We start from the raw sequence: 16,899 nt of genomic DNA on the forward strand, positions 1-16,899 counted from the left end.
CTATACAATGCCCAGAGAATTACTTTTAGCCATTATAAAATAGAACTAAAGGGCTAGCCACATTAGTAAGTACACAAGAAAAAAATGAAAGTACTTATTCAGTACAGGTCAACGATTAGCCCCTTCGCTGTAACTCAGGAATTTCAAGTTCACTTTAATCTAGTGTAATTGAGCTAACCAGCTCTTACATTAAAAAGTAATGATTAAGTTAAATTTCTTGCAGACATTCTGTACCTAAAACAAACATTCCGTATGCCTCTGGCAAAGAAGGATACTAATTATAGGATTGACTCATAAGATGAAAGGTTGCACAAGTTACTACTAGAAACAAAAGTATGGTAAACTGGTTTGAAAAAACATATTGAAATTCTCATACTCTGCAGTTGAGAATTTTGTTTTGTAACTGTACTTTACAGTGTCTAGGAACAAAACTAAATATGCTTGCAAACTGCTTGTTCTTATTTTATGTGAACAAACTAGAAGTGAATATTGCAACTACAAAGCTCATCATCTACAGCCTAAGGATTTTTTTTAACCTAATAAAGAAAACAGCTCTCTACAATGTTTTTTTACTATAGAAAAACGTGCAAAACCAAGTATTTGGTCACTCTCAATTTGCTTCTGTTATATAAAATATAAAATGCATATTTCAAGGGTTCATTGCATTATCAGGCAATGAAACCCTAACTTCACTCTTCGTGCAACACTTCAGTCCCTGATTTAAAAGGAATCATGAAAGAAACACATCATCAAGGCCCCAGACATCTGTGGGGAAGGATACACAAGTTCAAAAGCAGTTTTGTATTTCAAACTGAAGCTTCCACTGGGATTAGCAGGCAGGGTTGCCAGCTGTGAGTTAGAACAAAGATAAAAATTCTGGGATTCTGCCCTATACGTTACCATGTATTGATTCAATATAACCTTCTGAATGCCAGATGAGCACCACTTATGTAAACTGCTATTAACAGATGAATGAGCTTGTGATGTGAATTAATTAACTAAACAGAATGTGATTCAATTTATTTTAAAATCACAAGCTGACATTTCCATTTTAATCTCAAGCTATGTATTTTTCATCATCCTACAGAAAGCAATGAGGTATGTATGCTCAAAGAGATTTACATTGGAATTCTGTGCTCTTAAGTATATTAATACATACTTTAGCAGATAAAACGGGATTACGCATAATTAGTGAAATTCTCATGCTGAAACTACAAAGCCAATGCCTTTCAGTGCAATTCAGCTTGGTCCAATATAAACTCAACTTTAAACAATCTGCTTAAAACTTTACTGGATTATGCTCATATTGTATATATTACATTTTCACAGATTATGAACAAATAATGTTGCAAAACAACATTCCTCTCTTAGTTTATTGTATGATTTCCATTTGTACAATGTAAGTCATTTATATTACCTCTATTCACTCCAAAAATCATTTAATGATTAAATTGCTAACTGCTTTCTACTAACAGTAACTTCGATGATAAAAATCTACTCTAATATAAAAATTAAGGTTTCAAACTTGTAGTCTTCAAATTTTCCTTTTTCCCTCCACAACCGTAACAAATAAGTATTTTCAAGAGGTCCAGAAACTGCCATTTTTTTTAAACATTGGTTTCCTTTCAGTAGATTTTCTGCTGTTGAAGAATGTGGTAGGAGCTTATGCTACAACCTCCTCAGTATAGGCACTAACGTAGCTCCCTGTGCACTATTAGATCACTTGTTTTTGTAAAAAGAGAAAATTCCTCATCCGAGGTCTCTGTTACTCTGTCGGGTTGGACAGATATTAGTCATCAGGGCCAAGAGTTTTTAAAAGGAATAATACATGACAAAATTGCTGTGTATACTGTGTTCACTTAGGAAACCAAACTGAAGACGACATAATTCTAATCTTATGTTCCTTAAGTTAGATCTTTAAAATATGAGGTGTGCAATAATACTTTAACCTACTACTCCTACTCTGAAATCATTTTTAGCAGACAGAAAAAACAACTGTTGCTCTTACAGGCCACTGGCAACACCTTCAGTATGTTTCAAATATTTAAGTACTAAAACCAATTAAAGACAAATTCTCTGTTCTCAGAAACATGACCTTAATTGCATAGAACTGTACCCAGTTCTTGCAGAAAGAGTTCAGATTCAGTCCAATTATAATTCTGAACTGTATTGGATTAATTAGCAGAAAGAATTTATTTCAGTAGAATATATTCACTTGGGATGAAGGTAGCTCACCGGTTGAAATTGAATGGCAGAATTAAGGGAAGATAAAGCTTTGAAACTCTGACAATCTTCATTTTTAGCTTAATATCAATGACGATCACGAATTAAGATGATAAAATACAAGTGTGAATTAATAACACTTCTTGTAAAATACTCCAGAAGGAGTAGGAAAATGTTTCCCCAGAAGAATGCTAAACTGCCAGGAAGGAAAATTCTTTCACAGTATGATGTGTGCATGAAAGAAATGATCCATATACTTGATGATAACCAGCAAACACTCTGACAGGTGTTCAGCCAACAAACCCAATTCAGCCAAATCCAAGTAAATTCAGAACTTAACTGATACAGATGTAGAATGACAGATTAAGTTTGGCTGTCAGCAAGAAACCAATTCCTTTCCTATCTATAGCCTCTTACAGTCTCAGGGACATCTGTAAGGGTCAATCAGAACAAATGGGTGGGACATAAGTCCACCAATTCTGGAAGAGGAAAACTTCCAGCGGCCCATCTGTGGTGCATCACAATCTTACACAAAGTAAAAAAACAGGAAAGACCTAGTAAGTGTTTTTTGTTGTTTTGTTGGAAGACCTACAGCATTCTTCAGCTACCTATAGTAGTGATCTTCACAGGTCTGTGCCATCAGATAGACAGTAAACTCTGAATCCTGAAAAAATACAAATATCTTAACTGGCATATTAAGATAGAGTATTCTACCTCTTTTTTAATCACTTATTAGCATCAACAGCATTTTGCACAAAGTGTATATGCATGACTGTCACTAGGTAAAATGAGTGTTATTACCAGACATAAAGAGCATAACTTTTACTTTTGCCAGGACAAAGTGAGCTTATCATATTGCTTATTTACTTAAAGATGGATGGTATTCACCATCTGTGTATCAGTTTGGGCTTCCTTCTTCCATTAAGTAGATCTCTTTACGATCAGACAGATTTCACATACAAAACCCTCTCTTCACTGTGAAAGTTTCCATCTACATTTTGACCAAAATAAATTTTCACAATGCCACAATTAAGGATGTTAGATGGATTGTGTGTGAAAACAATCTAACAAATAACGTTTTCCTAAAAGAAAAATCAAAGTTATTATATGTAATAAATACAAGAGTTTAACAATTTCCTTCAAAAATGAAACAAAAGGGGGAGTCAAAGCACATCCTTTTGTAGCGCCTTCAGAAATAAATATTATCAAGCTGTATGCATTAAATCCAAATTTTATTTGGCTTTGCCTTGCTATTGCAAAGACTATGTTAGCAAACCATACCTTGATCTTGCATATGCCACAGGAACATTTGTTTTTATCTCAAAGGCATTTTGTGTTTTTAAAAATCCTCAGAAAGTATTTTCATTAGAGAACTACAGGTACAATTACAATAAAAGAAAGAGAAAAAGATCATTTTCTGAATGAAAAGATATAAAACCATACCAGCTAATATGAGAATTGTCTTTTCGTGATTTTTTATACTGATTTGTTTGCTAATGTACAGGATTACTCCTAATGCATTGAGCTTTTTCAGTTCAGTAACTCTTATTTTAGAATGTATTCCTAATTTTTCAGTTCAGTAACTCTTACTTTAGAATGTATTCTTAATGCTCCACTTAAACTTTCATCCTATCACTCAAAAACAAGTTTCTGGAAAACTGTGAATTGCATTATACTTTCCTTCCTGTTGACCACATTTTTTTCTTTTAAGGAAAAAAAGAGAAAACAGATGGGGGTAAACTCCTTATATGTTTTTGTTTTTCCATTCTTTTTTTGATATGCATTCATTTTTGCTAAACTTTGTACAGCCTTTACACAGCGTTACTCAGCTTTTTTTTTTTTTAAAAAAAAACTTCTGATGGACATTACCAGCAGACCTACTATGATCGGTCTTAATGCATCCGGTAGGACAAAGGTAGTGAGAAGCAGAACAGGTGACTGCCCATTATTTGAGATTAAAGAGCAGAATAATTGAAATAGAAAGTCTGACCCAGTCACCTGTACTTCACACAAGCAGGAAGCAGGGAAGAAAGCTGGGCTGATTAGTCAGAAAATCATTTAAATGGAAATTAATCATTCACTAACTTGCAGCTTAAGCTTTACTTTAAAAATCCAATTCAATCTCTTAACTTTATTTGAACAAATTTCCATTCAAGAAAAGAACAGTCTTACTGGTAAACTTTCATTGGTATATCCAAGCAGCAAAGATAGGTCATATGTTCTTAGAACAACTGAGCTATATTTGGACCATTCATTTGATAAAAGCTTGTAACTAGGATCACAGAAGAGAGAGATCCTGCAGTGCTAAGTATTGCACTGTCTATGATGCATACACAATGCTGGGAACCTACTTACGATGTAAGAAGTGATTACACACGTAGTCAGCGCAATAAGGAAAGAATCCTGGATTTTTTGAGCCTTGCGTGTTACATTCTGAACTCAAAGAAGTTACAGAGAAAAGGATTCCCAGCATATGAAATATTACAACCTGATTTGCCAAGTTTGGCATCAGAATACACAGTAGATCAGATGGTCCTGAGATGGGTGAGAGACTTTTCTGTTTGTAGATCCTGATAGCTTCAGTGCCACCAGGGTACTGAACGTGCAATGCTGCAAAAGTTTTGGGATGACTACTGAGGAGTACAGAGACCTCTGTGGGTACCTCCTTAAACTCTGATTCCATTATCTCTTTGATGGACTATGATACAGACTGAGACCTGTCTCTTCCGATTAGGCACCTATTAAGAGCATCCTGCCCAGCCCATGAATACGTATTTCCTTTCCACAGCAGTCAGGGGTAAAACAGGTGAACAATGTTTTTGTCTAATCTAAAGAGAAGAGGAGGCTCAGGGGAGACCTCATCGCTCTCTATAGTACCTTAAAGGAGGCTGTAGCGAGGTGGGGGTTGGTCTATTCTCCCACGTGCCTGGTGACAGGACGAGGGGGAATGGGCTGAAGTTGCGCCAGGGGAGGTTTAGGTTGGATATTAGGAAGAACTTCTTTACTGAAAGGGTTGTTAGGCACTGGAATGGACTGCCCAGGGAGGTGGTTGAGTCACCATCCCTGGAGGTCTTTAAAAGACGTTTAGATGTAGAGCTTAGTGATATGGTTTAGTGGAGGACTTGTTAGTGTTAGGGCTGAGGTTGGACTCGATGATCTTGGAGGTCTCTTCCAACCTAGACGATTCTGTGATTCTGTGAAAGTTGCAATATGTCCAGGCCACCTGCACCCAGAAACAGTGGAATACTTCTGCAGACCATAGTCCGTGAATGGTTGTAGGTCCATAGGGATTTTAAGTGTTTGCACAGATACATAGATGTTGAGCAGGGCAGTCAGTGACACAATTTTGGAGTTAGGATCCTAGGCCTATTTGACTAAGAAAGCTTAAGTGCTTTTAAAAACCCAACAATGCTAACACTGTCTCTATGCAGAGTATTTCTAAAGCATTTACTCTTAGCCTAATTCTTTCAGCTTGTAATTTGAATTGGGTTATTTGAAATTCACTTGGAGAAATAAAATTTCAAATGTGCAAAGAAATCTAAGACTTGAGGTAGCAAGCACTAAAATAAAATAAATGAAATAAGTGACTTTGACTACTATCAAGCCAGATAGCAAGAGCTTCAATGAAAATCAAGAAATTTCAAACACTTATTAGAATTGCTGAAGTTGTTCAGGTCACAGTCCTTCTACCATACGGAGCTTTCATAACAGCAGCAATGATATATTAAGTACATCTGTTCTACTGAAGTTCCTAACTAGTATGGAAAATAATTCATTAGAACAGCTTTCACACCTACAGTTTTGCAGCACTGAGCTGTATTACAGCTGGTTGGAAGTCCTTCTGATAAAACAGGTTTTCCTTTGTAAAAACCAAGCTGCATGGAACAAAGGGTTCAAGGGTAGCGCAAGAAAGTGGACAAAAGTCAAACAGCTTAGATTGTCTGGAAATGTGGGCTTTCAAGTTCTGATTTCTTGGTAAACTCTCTGCCTGGATACCCAGAAATTCTGTTGCATTTGGGAATTGCAGCTCCTTGACAGGGTTTCCTAAATCCCCCAGCTTATCGCAGGAATCCAGAAGTCCAGGCTGGTATCACTTTGCAAAGCAACATGGGATGCTTTCTTGAGTATTTAAAAAATGCAATATCATTTCAATATTTTTAAACTAAATTTTGTTCTATGGGAAATTCTTTTTTCCCCCATGAAAATTCTCCTCACCTTTTTTACCCCCCCCCCCCCCGAAGGGGTAGATGGTGGATAGAAGTGAGGGAAACTTCTATTTCTGTCCAGGTATCTGTCTATTACCTGTAATACCTACTTGGTGATAAGTATCTACATAATGAAGTACTTCTATAGATACAGGCACAGAAATGAAAGGTACAAACTACATAAGTTAGTGAAAATAGGCTGGGAATGTATATGCAAAAAAAAGCGCTATTATCTGATCTAGGCAAGGAGAAAGTTTTGGAAAGTGATAAAATCATGATATGAACCTACATTTTCCTCCCCATTAAGTAATGTTTCAGAACTACTGTAACTGATTTTGGTGGTAATGCCTCTGTTACTAGAAGGCAAAATCTGCCTCCTCTTAGTTTACAGCTTTTTGTTTCAGGAGGAACGCCCAGTGTGCAAAGCAAACTCCAGATAGGAAAATGAGCTGAATCTTCCCCAGTGGGTCAGAACCGTTGCAAAAATTAGTGCCAAGAAAATGAAAGCATTTAGGCTCTCTAGGTTAACTCCCTTTGATCAATGATGAGTGAAAGAAATAACACTGTAATAAAACTTTGTAAGACATGAATAGCAATTCTCATCTTTCTGAAACACCTAGTCAAATTTGTTTCAGACTTCCTGAAGATAAGTCTCCATACCGTCAGGTCACATATGGAAAATATCAGACGGACTTACTTTTACAAAACTATTCAATTCAGTTATGAGATAATGGAAAGCTAATGTCTCTGTAATAAGAGTACTGATGTTTATAAGCTAGTGATGCTATTAGCTTTACTTAAATTAGCTGTCAGCCCTTATAACTTTGTGAAAGGCTTATACAACATTCCAGTTGCTTTCTATCTATCACAGTGTCCAACATGGACAAGAGGATTATGAAGAGACACTATAGGTCACCCCAAACCCACTGAAATAAGATGGACATACATGTTGGAATAGAACCAAATAATTAAGACTGGTTTCACTTGTTATATACCTTCAGCTGCTGATTACCTACCATGCACATGATAATGCCCACCTCCAAAAGCTGCTTTGCATTAGTAAAATAAAGTTCCCTGTATAAAGCAACCAAATAAGAGTTAAAGAAAAACTTAATAGTTGGCAAAACGTTATCTGGAGTCTCACACCTTTCAAATCACAATATTCTGTAAACAGAAAAAAGAATGATATGACAAAATGAAAATTCCACTACGTAAATAGAAGAGCTAGTGTGGAATTGAATGTCATCCAAAAATTACTCAAGATAAAATGCTGTATTTATGTTAAAGAAATAACAAGAAAAATTCCCACTGTCTCGATTTCCTGGATTTTTTTTTTACCACTAGCAAAAGCATTTTATAGAATAGTCAGTAAGCTTCCAGCCACCCCCATTACTTTTTTTTTATCATGTATTTTGCCACCCTACAATATTCTCCTGCAGAATGTAATTTCTAGCTTTTTGTCTTCTGTGGTGAGCTACTTTGCTCTGAATCAGTCCTAGTACATCCCAAATATCCATTACATTCATGTGAAAGTTTACAAAATCACAGATCCTAATCTTGTAAATTCAAATAAGAAAATTTATACCAAATCTTTCTTTTATTATATTACCTGTTGTTAACACCAGGAAGAAGGAAATACTATCAGATTTTATCCCTTAAATAGTACTTTTCATTACTGAAACAATGTACCCTGCATATTAAAAAAGTGGGATTCAGCTGCAGTTTGGAAACCTACGATTAATTTTCAGAAGAGATTATTCTGAAATCATACAGAAACAAACTAAAAAAAAATCTGTAGGATAAAACTGCGAAGGGAGCTTTGCAACCTTAGTGGAAGTGCTCAAAGTTTAAAGTAGATGAAATACAAGTGCCTAACATAACGTAATATTTTCACTGCCATCTGCTACATGCATTGTCTCAACAAACCATGATCTTTACTTTTATTCTTCATCTTAATAAAACTTTGTTTTCAAGTTTGAAATTGCTATTGGAGATATTCTTTATATTTTAATCTACTATTACTGAAATCAATATCACAAAACATGGCTCACATAGTAGCACATCTATATCTGAGTGCAGGATTATTTCAAACGCACATGATGTTACCATCAAACTGCAGATATTTCCACTGCTGTGATTTATTCAACAAAACATTTCTGCTCCATTGAAGCAAAGAATGCATTTATTTCCTGGAACATGTAGAGGCGAGTTTCCCAAGCTCCACGTGGAATGGTATCCCACCCCCGCTAACCCAAGCTTCCCAGCACTCCTTGTTTTATGCCATGAAGAACAGCAGAAGAAATCCTGAAGAACTGACTAAAAACTGACTTAGGTTGGACAATTTTTTTTTTGGGGGGGGGGTGGGGGTGGGGGGTGGGGGGGTGTTCCGGGGGTTGTAATATTAGAGGCACAAGAAGGAAACACACAGGCAGTGGAAGCAGGGACATGTGGCCTAGGAAGAGCACAGGGATGCTGTCCGGGTGTGCAGGGATGGGGTCAGGAAAGCCCAGGGACAGACTAAACTGAACTTGGCATGGGATGCAAACAACAAAAATGTATTCTACAAGTACACTGCTCAGAAAAGAAAGGCCCAGGAGAGTTCACCCCCTCTGACAGACAAGAAGGGAAAACTGGTAATGACAGATGTGGAGAAGGCTGAGGTACTGAACAGGTTCTTTGCCTCAGTCTTCACTGCCAGACAGGCTTCCCATGTCTCTCAAGTTCCTGAACCTCTAGGTGGTGGCTGGGGGAGCAAAGTCCCTCCCAGTGTAAGCAAAGAGCAGGTTTGAGACCACCTGATGGAACTGAACAGGTACAAGTCTATGGGGCCCAAAGCCGTGTATCCCAGGGTCCTGAGGGAACTGGCTGATGGAGGTGCCAAGCCTCTCTCCATCATAGTTGAAAAGCCCTGGTAGTCAGGCTGTGAAGTCCCTGGTAACTGGAAAAAGGGAAACAGCACTCCCAGTTTTAAAAAGGGTAGAAAGGAGGACCCAGAGAACTGCAGATTGGTGAGCCTCACCTCTGTGCCTCAAAGGGTCATGGAACAGATTCTCCTGGAAGCAATGTCAAGGGCATATGCAGGACAAGGAGGTGATCCGACACAGCCAGCATGGCTTCACCAAGGGCTAATCATGCCTGGCCAATCTGGAGGCCTTCTGTGACGGAGTGATTGCATCCGTCAACAAGGAAAGACCGACCAATGTCATCTACCTGGACTTCTGCAAGGCATTTGACACGGTCTCACATGACATCCTGATCTCAAAATTGGAGAGAGATGGACTTGATGGGTGGACCATTCAGTGGGTAAGGAATTGCCTTGAAGGTCACACCCAGAGAGTGGTGGTCAATGGCTCTATGTCCAGGTGGAGGCTGGTAACGAGTGGTGTCCCTCAGGGGTCTGTCTTGGGATCAGTGTTCTTTAGTATCTTTATTAATGACAGACAGTGGATTGAGTGCACCCTCATCGAGTTTGCAGATGACATCAAGCTGAGTGGTGCAGTTGATACACCAAAAGGAAGGGATGCCATCAAGAGGGACCTGGACAGGCTGGAGAAGTGGGACCACGTGAACATAATGAGGTTCAACAAGTCCAGGTGCAAGGTGCTGCACCTGGGCTGGGGCAATCCCAGACATAAGCACAGACTGGGTGAGAGCAGCCTTGCGGAGAAGGACTTGGGAGTTCTGGTGGACAGAAAGCTCGACACGAGCCAGCAGTGCTTGCCTGCAGCCCAGAAGGCCAGCTGCGTCCTGGGCTGCACCAACAGAGGGGTGGGCAGCGGGTGGAGGGAGGGGATTGTGCCCCTCTGCTCTGCCCTTGTGAGGCCCCACCTGGAGGGCTGCGTCCAGGGCTGGGGCCCCCAGCACGAGAACGATATGGAGCTGTTACAGTGGGTCTAGAGGAGGGCCATGAGGTCAGAGGGCTGGAGCACCTCTCCTAGGGAGAAAAGCTGAGAGAACTGGGGATGTTCAGCCTGGAGAAGAGAAGGATCCCAGGAGACCTCAGTGTGTCTTTTCAGTACTTAAAGGGGGCTTATAAAAAGATGGAGAGAACTTTTTCCTCAGGCAGATAGTGATAGGACAATGGGGAATGGTTTTAAACTAAAATGACTAGAGGATGATTAGGAGGAAATTCTTCGCTCAGAAGGTGGTGAGGCCCTGGCACAGGCTGCCCAGAGAAGCTGTGGATGCTCCATCCCTGGAGGTGTTCAAGGCCAGACTGGACAAGGCCCTGGGCAACGTGATCTAGTGGTTTGTTCTGAATTGAACAAAACAACAGGAAACACTTGTAGGAATAGTTGACAGAGCCAAGTTAAGCTGATTAAAATTAAAACAATGCAATTATCTGCCATCCTCTTATGACCAAAAAAAGGGGAGGAGGGAGAGATACAGAGGGTATGGTTCATTACACTTTTTGCCTATTTACTAATACAGATTAGCTGAAAACATAATGCTTGCTCAAAGAAAGCAATGATATCTTTGGAAAACCTGCTCCTTACTGAAGCCTTTCATACATCCCTCCTTCAGTTTGCCAGCACATATGTTTTGGGTTTACACAAACTCGTTAGATTTAAAACTAACCTTAAGGAGATTGTGAATATTTAATAATATTAAAAAACAAACAAACAAAATAACACAACTATCTAGTTTACGGAGCAGTTTCACAAACAGTTTCAGAGTAATCACTGGGACAGCACAACACTGGTCTGAGCAGATGGGAGGGAGAACTCTGCAAGCCTGAATTGCTGCTGAGAAAAAAAAGGAATCAAACCACATCTACATCACTGTTTCTCTACTGCGCAGACACCAGTTTTGGACAAACTATACTGTCTAGATTTCAGAAATTACACCTGTGATTGACTGGGTTTTCACTCCAGTTCCCAGTTCCAATTACTCCTTTTCTGTCATTCAACTGAAACTTAATGTCTACAGCTGAGCAAAACGTCTTCGGTTTAGAAAGGAAACATAAATAGTAATTTAAAAACATGCTTTCATTTCTAATCTAATGTTTAGAAGTTACCCCTATGTATAGGATTAGTATTTACAGTTTATTTACCTGAGCTAAGCAAATTAAAATATAACTATCGTGTATTTAAATTTCTGACATCCCAAAATACACATAAGTCATTGCCTCCCCTTTAAAGTTTACACAAAGGTGATAGCAATTCTCCTGGCCTCTAATACTCTTTACTTGCTCATTATAGAACCCTTTCAACTTTGCCTTTAGCAACTCACAAACTCATTTTTTCATGAGTAAATATTTAAACCAGATCTGTTTTAAAACGTCTGCAGAAAGAAAGAAGATAAAAGCAAGTACTCAGATTTATAGCTAGCTGGGTAATAATCAACTGCTCCTAGTGCTGAAAGGACTTCATCCATGCCTCGGATTTAACACAAACCTTTAGTCCAGGCAGGGGGCTGCGAGCCTTTGTGCTCTTTTGGTAATGTTCTTAAGCAAATAAAAATTTGCCATACACCTCACAGGACAATTAATTCATTGAAACAGGACATTTAAGTTTTTCCTTTTAATGTGTAATGACAAATATTAGTGCAGCTAACTCGTATTTCTGTTTCACAGTGAAAAGAAAGAAGGATAAGAAAGGTAGAAAATCAGAACTTAGCTTGCTGATAATTGAGAGCTTGCCCCATACACCTAATGGTTTGTCTTTATTTAACTTCAGTTAATGTAATCTTAAATATTTTAACTATCAAAAGATATTAATTACTAAAATAAACAACACCTTCAGTGTTAGGTGGGAGAAAAAAACCTTACTTTCACACACTGTTATTTGAACTTCCTTGTAGAAGCATGCTTTCCGTTTAGTCTTGAAACCGAGATATTTCCCCCGTTTGGTGGGGGATGTTAAGTAAAACTCTCATGAACAGGTTTTAGTTCATTTACCAACCACTCTAAGAATAACTTCTGAGGCTGCTCTGAGGAAGGCAGATACACTTTCCTAAACTGAGACAGCTTATACTAGAGTCTTGAGGAATGAATATACAAATTCTGAATGAAAGTCATCTGAAAACCACAGTGACATATTGTATTTTATAGTGGGATTTTGGTTTTTAAAGATTTTAATGATTGGTTAGCGTGTAAGCATGTATGGTGTGAGCATTTCAGAAGCTTGACAACTCATTCTTTCTATAAACAATTGTTTTCCCTTGGAAGAGGGGAAAAGCTCCAAAACATAACTTCACAGTTATAGAAAGAGACAAGTAAATCCGAGGTTTTCCACAAGACTATACTGAATCAATTTTATTTTTCCTATGATAAAATATACATCAGTATACACAATAATTCACTCCTTTTATCGAATTAAAAGATAGTGAGATAGGCCACCAACAGTCCTGGAAAAAGTATCTGAAAACTGCTCTTACAGAATAAAGAGGTTACATATCCTCGTTGGACACAAATTAAGAGGGAACTGATTATGTATTTACTTCTTAATGAATGTAACAGTATAAAATTTATCTATTTCATTCTCTCTTGTTGGAACTTTGCAACAGAAGTTATTTTTAAAGGTATCAACAACTTGCCCTTTCTGTGTGTCAGAAAAGAACTTATATTCACTAAGACCTACCTGATGGTAGGCAGAGGGCCTAGGAAACCTGCCTTTCTTTTTGCATTAGCACAAAACAGAATTTAAAAGTAACATGATGGTATCAGGACTGGACTCAATCAAGTGGTATGACAGATTTATCATCAGGTGACAGGTCATATAAGGGAACCTTCTAATAACAGTGCTACGCTTGCTTAAATGTATTCTCAAAATGATTTACTAACAAGAAAAAGAGCCATTAAAAGAATCATTCACTGACTCATTTTTTGCCAAGCTCTGACGTTAAAAGAGAAAACATTCTAAAGCAAAGAAGTTAATTCCACTCCAACAGGAGGTGAGGAACACTTACAGTGAGGTTCATAGGGAGGAGGGGGATCACCACAAGGAACACACTCCATATCTTGAAAGCCTCCAAGTTTGGTCTTCCTATAAAAACTAGAAGATAAAGGAATAATTCATAAAGACAAAACTGTATTTTTCCTCAAAACAAATATCATATGCTTGAACACTATGTCAAAATCCTCTATAATCGCAAACTTCTGACAGTCTGTGTCCTGCTGCAATAACAGAAAATACAAGTAATACTTGAAGTAGATATTAATAATTCAGTACAGAAATAAATCTAAAGTAAATTGAGGAAAAATTCTAAATCTGTTGGTCCACATTCATAAGAAAAACAATTGCAGGGATTTCAACACACAAAGAAATCGATATCCAATTTTCTACACAGAACACAACATACAAGGAGGTACAATGAACTTACGTTATACGAGCCTATTTACATGTTCTCGAACTTATTGAGGCTCACCTGGGGGACAAAGCAGTCATTGGTCCCAGCCAGCATGGGTTTGTGAAGGGCAGGTCCTGCCTAACTAACCTGATTTCCTTTTATGATAAGATCACCCGTATGATGGACCAAGGGAAACTAGCTGATGTGATTTTTTTGGACTTCAGCAAGGCTTTTGACACGGTTTCCCATAGGATCCTACTGGACAAAATGTCCACCATACAGCTAAATAAAAACATCATACGATGGGTGAGCAATTGGCTAACGGGCAGGGCCCAAAGGGTTATGGTAAATGGGGCTGCGTCAGGCTGGCGGGCGGTCACCAGTGGTGTCCCTCAAGGCTCCATTTTAGGGCCGGTACTTTTCAATATTTTTATAAACGATCTGGATGTAGGAATAGAAGGTATTTTGAGCAAGTTTGCTGATGACACCAAACTTGGAGGAGTTGTGGACTCGAATGAGGGTGGAAAGGCCTTGCAGAGGGATCTGGATAGGTTAGAGAGCTGGGCGATCACCAACCGCATGAAGTTCAATAAGAGCAAGTGCCGGGTCCTGCACCTGGGACGGGGAAACCCTGGCTGCACGTACAGACTGGGCGATGAGACGCTGGAGAGCAGCCTAGAAGAGAGGGATGTGGGGGTCGTGGTTGACAGCAAGTTGAATATGAGCCAGCAGTGTGCCCTGGCGGCCAGGAGGGCCAACCGTGTCCTGGGGTGCATCAAGCACGGCATCGCTAGTAGGTCAAGGGAGGTGATTGTCCCGCTCTACTCTGCGCTGGTGCGGCCTCACCTCGAGTACTGTGTGCAGTGCTGGGCACCACAGTATAAAAAGGACATGAAACTGTTGGAGAGTGTCCAGAGGAGGGCTACGAAGATGGTGAAAGGCCTGGAGGGGAAGACGTACGAGGAACGGCTGAGGTCACTGGGCCTGTTCAGCCTGGAGAAGAGGAGGCTGAGGGGAGACCTCATCACAGTCTACAACTTCCTCGTAAGGGGGTGTCGAGAGGCAGGAGACCTTTTCTCCATTAACACCAGTGACAGGACCCGCGGGAACGGGGTTAAGCTGAGGCAGGGGAAATTTAGGCTCGACATCAGGAGGGGGTTCTTCACAGAGAGGGTGGTTGCACACTGGAACAGGCTCCCCAGGGAAGTGGTCACTGCACCGAGCCTGTCTGAATTTAAGAAGAGATTGGACTGTGCACTTAGTCACATGGTCTGAACTTTTGGGTAGACCTGTGCGGTATCAAGAGTTGGACTTGATGATCCTTAAGGGTCCCTTCCAACTCAGGATATTCTATGATTCTATGATTGTATGTTAAAAATATAAAAAAAATAATTGATTAATCTACAAAACTCTCCCTAGGCAAAGAAGATATGGCAAGGCAGTTATCACCACCAACAGAATACAATGAATTAGCCAGTGCTTTCTAGTCAAAATCCCTAATATCCTCCACTTCAGAGAAGAAAAAAAATAAATCACTCAAACTGGTTAATTAGTGTACTCATACAGGAGGGTATCCAAAAAAAAGAAAAGTTTTACCATGCTGTGTAACAAAATCTTCAGAAAAAAATGATTTTTATCTATTCAGTGGATGAGCAAAACAGTAAAATGCCTTTTTGGAATTTTAACAAACCAACTATCCCTCTCTGGCTCCTCCTTCTCCACCAAGACGACCTTTACCACCAACCAAAATCACACTGTGCATGCAAGATCACAGCATGCACCCAAATTAATGAAGTCACCACATGAGTCTCAATCTACATTATCCAATACTCCACATTATAAATTCTAGATAGCAAGTGAGAATATGAAAACAAAGTTCACATTAAAGTCTTTCAAGGCATGAAAAAATTGCTTTTGGAAGCAGAAGTATCAGTCGGATGGTTCAGAAAAATAATAGCAATGGAAGGCCACACATCAACAGTAGAATAAAACTCTAAAGCAATGAAACCCACCAGCTACTCATTCCTAAACAAATTAATGCAAAAATGATGTTAAAATCCCTAAGGGCAGATCCCTCATATCCAAGGACAGATTTTATTCCGAAGACCCTTCAAGAACGTTGAGTTTTTGTTTGAAGCTTACTGACTTCAGCGACAGGCAGAAGGCTGTACACATAAACCAAGTATTAAGAGTAGCATCAAATGAAAAAGAATTTTCTGACATTCTTTAGAGTGTTATATTTCAAGTTTGTGTTAGAGTATGACATCAAAGAACTAATCTAAAATACCTTCCTAATCAAGTAGGTCTGGCATTTGCTCAGCCAGTCATTAGTACTAAGATAGGATCAGCTGTGGTCTGTTCAAGTAGAGTATGTGAATTACGTGTTTTCTGTAGTGGCACATTAAGTAAAAGGTACTAACTTTACTCATGTTAAATTATTCATACTGCAATTACCAGTATGTAGAGGCATATGACAGTATATGGCAGCATATGACTGCTAAAATATGAAGATTGTACCAGCTAAAGCAAGCAATTTTCCAATTGCTCAAGAAATTCATTCTAACAACATGAATAGAAACAGCTTCACAGGCTGTAAGACTGAAGGGGCCATTGTGATCATCTACTCTGAATGAAACGTGTTAATAATTGTTTGTAGCTGACACAGTCACTGCATCATTTTGAAGCTGAAAAACAGGAAATAGCACGTTGGAAAACAATGCAAAACAGACATAACTACGATTGTTGAGAGATAAAACATTAGCTAGGTTATTTTGTTTGGCTAGGTGCATATTCCATTCTCTTAGGCAGCATTTTAACTAGTGGCCAGGTATGAGTGGTGCCATGTTCTACAGTCCTGTTCCCCATAAGGTCCAGACTAGATGACCCGTGACTCCCCTACCCACGTTTCCAACTTTTCTGCCAGAAAAAGCAGGTTGTGTCAACAGTTGTCAGCTCAACATATACACAGACCAGAATACTGAGAAGCACACCCAGATCCCACTATTTAGATTTATCCCAAGTTCATGTTTTATTCTGGCTTCCTTTTTCCTTCCTTGCCCGTGTTGCAAAAATATAGCTTATATTTACACCACAAGAAAATTTTATCCTGTTTAGCTATCAAGTAAGCCCTAAAATACATATACATTAACATGCAATAAGAACATAATTAATCATGTGGCTT

The 16,899-nt window shown here is 39.0% G+C and overlaps 1 protein-coding gene across 4 annotated transcripts in view; it reads right to left on the minus strand.

Moving 5' to 3' along the window:
- The window catches only part of TNFRSF19 (TNF receptor superfamily member 19), a 66,926-nt gene that overhangs the window by 24,691 nt on the left and 25,336 nt on the right, over window positions 1-16,899 (minus strand). For all 4 annotated transcript variants that reach the window (XM_080577337.1, XM_080577339.1, XM_080577338.1 and 1 more), the window contains exon 5: window positions 13,338-13,423. In XM_080577337.1, the coding sequence (XP_080433463.1) occupies window positions 13,338-13,423 (86 nt within the window). The remainder of the gene's footprint in view (window positions 1-13,337; window positions 13,424-16,899) is intronic.

This window comes from Anser brachyrhynchus (genome assembly GCF_964034855.1).
Source record: "Anser brachyrhynchus genome assembly, chromosome: 1".
Classification (NCBI taxonomy): domain Eukaryota; kingdom Metazoa; phylum Chordata; class Aves; order Anseriformes; family Anatidae; genus Anser; species Anser brachyrhynchus.